At 36.4% G+C, this 6,396-nt stretch overlaps 1 protein-coding gene across 1 annotated transcript; it reads left to right on the top strand.

The window, feature by feature from the left end:
• LOC107592008 (chromobox protein homolog 3-like) lies at nucleotides 1-3,402 on the top strand. Its single transcript, XM_016281338.1, has 5 exons — nucleotides 1-256; nucleotides 829-968; nucleotides 1,074-1,242; nucleotides 1,327-1,421; nucleotides 2,802-3,402. Exons 2-5 carry the CDS (start codon nucleotides 835-837, stop codon nucleotides 2,926-2,928), a joined length of 525 nt encoding a protein of 174 aa, XP_016136824.1. The 5' UTR covers nucleotides 1-256; nucleotides 829-834; the 3' UTR covers nucleotides 2,929-3,402.
• The last annotated feature ends 2,994 nt before the right edge of the window (nucleotides 3,403-6,396 follow it).

The raw sequence follows: 6,396 nt of genomic DNA, 5'->3' as shown, positions 1-6,396 counted from the left end.
TGCTCCGCCCTATGAAAACGTCATTGGACACACGTGACTACTCATAGGCGTGGCTTTACGGTCTCGAGTTAGATTCAGGCTGGCCTTCGTCGAGCCTCAGTCGACGTCTGTACCATTGATTTATAGAGTACGGAGAGAGTAAAAGTTTTAAAAGTTTGTGTCCTGCTAAAGTGCGACATAATTTCTCTGCAGCTGTTTGCAGGTCGGCAAGTGTGACGCTTTAAAATTCACATTTTAGTCCTTTTCCTTTGTGAGGGTGAGTTTTCGCGCGCATGCATGCGCTGCAGCAGCGTCCATTGTAGTTTGCTATTAAGAATGCTTTAACCTAGTTGCAATACGTATTTTTCTTTAATCTATTGTTTTGTTTCAGTTTGCATATGTAGTATGCATGAATATACGATGCTGTATAACAACATTGTTTTTGTTTTGTGTGTGCGCATTTTCCAGCTAAGTTAGCTAGTAAGCTAACTCCTGCTATTTAAACCAGCGCGTGTTATAGTGAATACCACGCGAACAACGATTTCCTAAAATAGTCAGACCTTAATCCCGAGCGTAAGGTTTTACAGAAAGGTTTAAAAGCAGTAATCTCAAAACGTAGCATGAGCTGCTTTTGGGCCTCTGGCCTGTTCATGCATGCGTAGTTAGATCGTTAGCATACTAGCACACATAAAAGGTAGCACAAAACTAAGTCGTAAATGGCAACTTTTTCTTTCAAATGAAATAATTTTATTTCGAAAGGGAGCATGTCTGTAAATATTTAAGTTTTCAATGACTGAAATTTAAATGGCTAAACCGGTTTCTGGTTTATTACTTTTTTGTACATTTTAGGTCGACATGGGTAAGAAGCAGGGAAGCAAAACAAAGAAGGACGTTCAGGAGGTGGAGGAGTTTGTGGTGGAGAAGGTGATTGACCAGCGACTGGTCAATGGGAAAGTTGAGTTTTTCCTCAAGTGGAAAGGCTTCACAGAGTGAGTACTTTGATTTCTTTCAAGTAATACTGAACTGTTTGTTTGAGTTTTACATCATTTTGATTCATGCAATGAGTGTAACAAGAGAACCTTAATCTTCTTCAGTGCTGACAACACTTGGGAGCCCGAAGATAATTTGGACTGCCCTGAACTGATTTCTGCATTCCTGGAGTCTCAGAAAGGAGTGGTGGAGAATCCAGAAGCCGTAAAAAGAAAGTCCTCAACTGATGAACCAGAAACTGATGAGAGCAAGGCAAAGAGAAAGAAGGAAATGGTAAAGTTGTTTGGTTATCAGTTTCAGGGATTTGATTTTAACATTAATGATAAAACTGACTCAAATGCAAAATTGTTGCTCCAGTCTGACAAGCCAAGAGGGTTTGCAAGAAACCTTGAGCCAGAGAGGATCATTGGGGCAACTGATAGCAGTGGAGAGCTCATGTTCCTCATGAAGTGGTAAGAAACTTGTGTAATTCAGTAAACTCGTTTAGTATACAGCCGTAGTGGAAAAATAGACATTTCCTCACCCTCATGTTGTTCCTAACCGGTGTTATTTCTGAGGAGCACAAAAGATAATTTTAATTTTTCAGTTGTTTTTTTGTCCAGATAATAAAAGTTAGTGGGTCCAAAACTACAATGGTTCAGAATGATTTTTGTTATATGGACAAATAAAACCTTTTTTGAAAGTATTGTTGTGTTCTCCAGAATAAAGTCATGAAGTTTTGATACAACATGAGTAATTGATCCCTGAAAATTGATGGTCCACTCAAAAATGGCTTTGTCATTTACTCACCCTAATGTCATTCCAAACTTGTATGACTTTTTTTTTTTTTTTTTTAAATTTCTGTTAAAATATTTTAAGAATGTTAAATAAACAGCTTAATTTCCCTTTGACAAAATATACAATGGAAGTCTATTAGAATGGAAACTGTTTGGTTGTCAACTAGGCATGGGCCGGTATGAGATTCTGATGGTATGATAATCTTAGATAAAAATATCACTTTATTGCGATTACAGCTCTAAAATGTTATTTTTAAATATCTGGGTAAAAAAAAACACGTTATTTTCCACTAAACACAATACATTTTATTTTTAAGAAACAACATTTTGGAACAGTAAACATGTCAGGCTAAATTAAAATGCAATTCTTCTTAATTAAAGTGCAGTCTTTTAAGTAAGCCTAAACCTGCAGCTCAACAATAATCAGAACATCTTTTATTTTCTGTAAAAAAATAAATAAAAAATCCTTCTAAATGAAAAAAATGCATTCACTTAAGTGAACCTAAAGCTGCAGCTCAATCAAAAACACAAATCAAAACACAATTTCTGTAAAAAAAAAAAAATCAATAAATGCAGTCATTAAACCTGCAGCTCAACAAGGTTTTTGGAGACATGCTCACTTTCTACACATTCCTCTTTCAGTCCATGTTATGATGCAGGAATGTTCACCTTTCCTGGATTAAGTTTGGAGCAGTGAGGTACGAGAATGTATGCACATACACGCATGAGGAAAGACCAAACCGCGGTATACCTTGTAACTGGTTATCGTCCCATGCCTATTGTCAACATTCTTCAAAATATCATCTTTTGTGTTCAGCAGAAAGTCAGTCAGTCATACAGGTTAATAACAACATGAGGGTGAGTAAATTATGAGAATTATCATCGTTTTTGGGTGAACTGTCCCATCATGAAAGGCCTGTAGAGGGCAGCATGTCCACATGCAAAGCCTTTCTGATTCAAAGACCCAAGATAATGGCTTGTGAAGTTCAAGGCTGCACTAACTGTCATGTTTCTGAGTCTGTATTATCTGTAACCAGATATGTTTTGTGTTTGCAGGAAGGACTCTGATGAGGCGGACCTGGTACCTGCAAAAGAGGCCAACACCCGTTGCCCACAGATAGTCATTGCCTTTTATGAGGAAAGACTAACTTGGCATTCCTGTCCTGAGGATGAGCAGCAATAGCACCCCACATCTCGCTGAATTGTGCTTTAGTGTCTTTCACCTGTACAGTGTTAGTGGAAGTGTTCATAGCCTGATGGTGGAGGATTTTTTTTTTTTTTTTAATGTATTGAGGTTTGGCTGGAAGCTATGTGCATGGCACTAGTGAACCAATGAAAGTATGTACAAATGAGGTGAGTATGCTTTTAAAAGTTACTGTGTAGGGCGCTTTGCCTTAATTTGAACTAGGTATCACAGCAGTGCTGTTCATTAATGCACTGGCTTGTGTTTTTCTTTCACTCTTGTCATTCAGAGAAATCCAAAACTTGCATTCTGTTCATGTTCATAGTTTCTTGTAGTGGATTATGCTGTCATTACCGTAGTATTTTTTTCCTTTATTTCTTATTGTTTACCTGAATATTGGAATAGTCTGTTTAAATGTCTGTGTAAATATTTCTTGTTTTTTAGTTCAATAAAGGTTTATATGCCTGCTTTTAATCTGCTTGCATGTTTCTTAAATATCTAAAGCAGGTGTCTGATGTTTATGGCTAAGAAATCTTTACTATCTGCCTCAAAACATGGTTATTTGAGTGCTTTCAAATTGTGCTTTCTCTGGGCTGTTGGCATCATATTTGTGATGTACTATAGTGAGCCATTTTCCACCAAATACAAAAAAAGAAAAACTGGTTTAATGGCATGGTTTTTGTTATCTGACAGACTTTGTGCACTCAAATAGTTCACTCAAACGAAAATTTACCCACCTGACCAAACAAGATGTAGATGAGTTTGTCCATCAGAACAGATTTGGAGAAATTTATCATTACATGACTTGCTCACAAATTAATGTGAATGGGTGCCATCAGAATGCGTCTAAAGTACTGATAAAAACATCACAGTAATCCACACCACTCCAGGCTACCAGTTGATGTCTTGTGAAAGGAAAAGCTGCATGTTTGTAAGAAACTAAATTAAATGATATTTTCCAGCACTGTTCTTAACAAATATGATCTAATGATTGTGATGTGAGAGGATAACAAGGGATGGAGTTTTTCATTGGAAGAAACATTGTTACGGATTATGGACTGACTTTTTGGCCAGAAGCAATGATTTAAATATGAACTATTTAAAACATTGCAATGATGGATTTGTTTCTTAAAAACATGCAACTTTTCACTATACCTTAATTGATGGACTGGATTGTGTGGATTGTTGTGATGTTTTTAGCAGTTGTTTGGACTCATTCTGACGGCACCCCTTCACTGCAGAGGATCCACTGGTGAGCAAGTGATGTAAAGCTAAATTTCTCCAAATATTACCAATGAAGAAATAGCCTGAGGGTTAGTAGATTTTCAGCAAATTTTCCTTTTTACATTTGATAATACATGGATCACCATGTTTGTATTAAATGGGAAAACCTCTAATGTTGCTGTTCACAAAACATTGCCCTCTTCTGTTATTTTAACCTTGTGTCATGGTTTCACACCACCTTAAAACTACAAAACGAAAGTGCAACTTTTCTCTTCTGCATGTTTTGTAGGTCAAACGTGTTTTACAGTAATAGTGTATTTTAACTGAAGCTTCTTACCAACTGATGATTAAAAATGAGGGAGAGTGTGTTTTACCATAGTTATTTCACAGTGCATTTGCTTCCACTCTGGCTTCTTTTGTGGGTAGTGTCTCGCCTGCATTGCCTGTTTGCCATCTTTATAGGAATGAGTAGTCTTTTGCAGAAAGTTAATTTGAGTGTGCACAGTAATGCGAAAGTTTGTATTAGTGTATCACCTTCAAAAGAATTGTGGGTTGCCTTTTTATAATAAGTGCCTACTCCTTTGACCATTTACACAGTATTCTGTGTTCTGTTCAAAGCACAAAATGCTTTTCATCCACATTTGAGAATTTAGGAAGTAGATAAAAGAATAGCCCATATTTTGTAATCAGAGTGACAAATTACTTTTAAATATTTAATTGCACAATTTAGTTGAATCATAAATTTTCCAGAGCCAGAATCATTAATTTTTAGCTCGTTTTTAGGTGTGACTTTCAGAGGTTTCTCTTCTAATATTTCTGAGTGTCAATCACACAACTCAGAAATATCTGTCCCAGACTTTAGCTGGAATCGGTTAGATATACAGTATATTGTGCATATCTAAAATACACACAGACAGTCCGTGAACCATGAAAAAAAAAAATTATGTGACCAATAATGTCATTACATTTCCTGACCTCACTGCTGCCTCCACCATCAGGGTTAGAGTTCATGTTCTGTACACTTTATCAGACACGGGATGCAGATGACGTTGGTTTCTCTTTGTAAAATGCTTCAGATTGTGTCAGAAGTTTTAATAACAGTTACACATCATGGAAATCCCACTAAAAAACCTCTGTGTGTGTGTGATCTGGGTTGCGATAGTCATTAAAGTGGGGGGAAAAACAGTCATACACCATCTGACTCACTTATTCAGTGACGATATCTTAAAACACAAGAGAAAGCAAAAGAGATACTTGACGTCTATAACTGCATTGTCAGATCATGACCACAGCAAACACATTTATTACCATTTGCTTGGCTGGTTGCAGGTCTCATGACAAAGATTAGCAGCATAGTGATGGACTTTGAGTTCTAAGGCTTTTTTCTCTCAAGAACCTGTTTTTGTAATGTCATCCTGAAATAAGCAGGTCAGATAGCAAACTGAAAACTCTTTACAGTGATAATAAAAAAGAAATAACTGCACTGGCACTTGCTGATGTATGTGTGTATTTGTACTGGCTACTTAAAGGGTAATATATTATATAACACATAGTACTTAGTGTCTCATGCTCTGGGTAACAAGGGTACAATCCAATCTGTACATATTGTGGTTACAAGTACTGATTTCTGAATTAGGAAACCAAGTTGTGGTAGAGGTAACATGGTGGACTGTATTATGACACAGGGTATGTATTGATAGGTAAAAGTCCAGCTTCCCACACTACTGGACCTTTGAGTAAATTATCAATATAAAAGAATTTGATCAGGTATATTTTTGGAGATCTGTTCAATCAATCAACTATTGGACTATTAAAGCTATTGTTTAACACCCCTGCAGAGTCAAAACTGCTTCCTTAATAAAATATTACCATGGGGAAACAGCTTTTGGAAGGGAAAATGTCAAAAGCAATACGCAAGTTACACAACTTGTGTATGTAAATTTTGACTCGCGCACACTCCACCCAATGGGGCTACATGCATCCCTTCCTAGATCAGTATATACAAGTCAGAAAACAGTGTGGTGTAAACAGGGTCTGCTGAGTGAATGTTGTATATGTTTGTATATTTGATCAAAAATACAGAAAAAAATGTAATATTGTGAGATATTATTTCAATTTCTACTATTGGTTTTCTGTTTTAATATACTTTATAACGTAATTTATTTCTGTGATCAAAGCTGAATTTTCTGAATTTCCAGTCTTCAGAGTCACATGATCCTTCAGAAATCATTATAATATGCTGAT

The sequence above is a fragment of the Sinocyclocheilus grahami genome, unplaced genomic scaffold (assembly GCF_001515645.1).
Source record: "Sinocyclocheilus grahami isolate Dianchi unplaced genomic scaffold, SAMN03320097.WGS_v1.1 scaffold149.1, whole genome shotgun sequence".
Lineage (NCBI taxonomy): Eukaryota > Metazoa > Chordata > Actinopteri > Cypriniformes > Cyprinidae > Sinocyclocheilus > Sinocyclocheilus grahami.
This window is presented reverse-complemented; position numbering and strand designations above follow the sequence as displayed.

What these genes read in the sequence shown, in the direction of transcription:
- LOC107592008 (XM_016281338.1), top strand. Translation starts at nt 835, where the DNA reads ATGGGTAAGAAGCAGGGAAGCAAAACAAAGAAGGACGTTCAGGAGGTG. An exon ending in CAAAGAGAAAGAAGGAAATG is followed by an intron (nt 1,243 to 1,326) that starts GTAAAGTTGTTT and finishes TTGTTGCTCCAG; the next exon opens with TCTGACAAGCCAAGAGGGTT. An exon ending in CTCATGTTCCTCATGAAGTG is followed by an intron (nt 1,422 to 2,801) that starts GTAAGAAACTTG and finishes TTGTGTTTGCAG; the next exon opens with GAAGGACTCTGATGAGGCGG.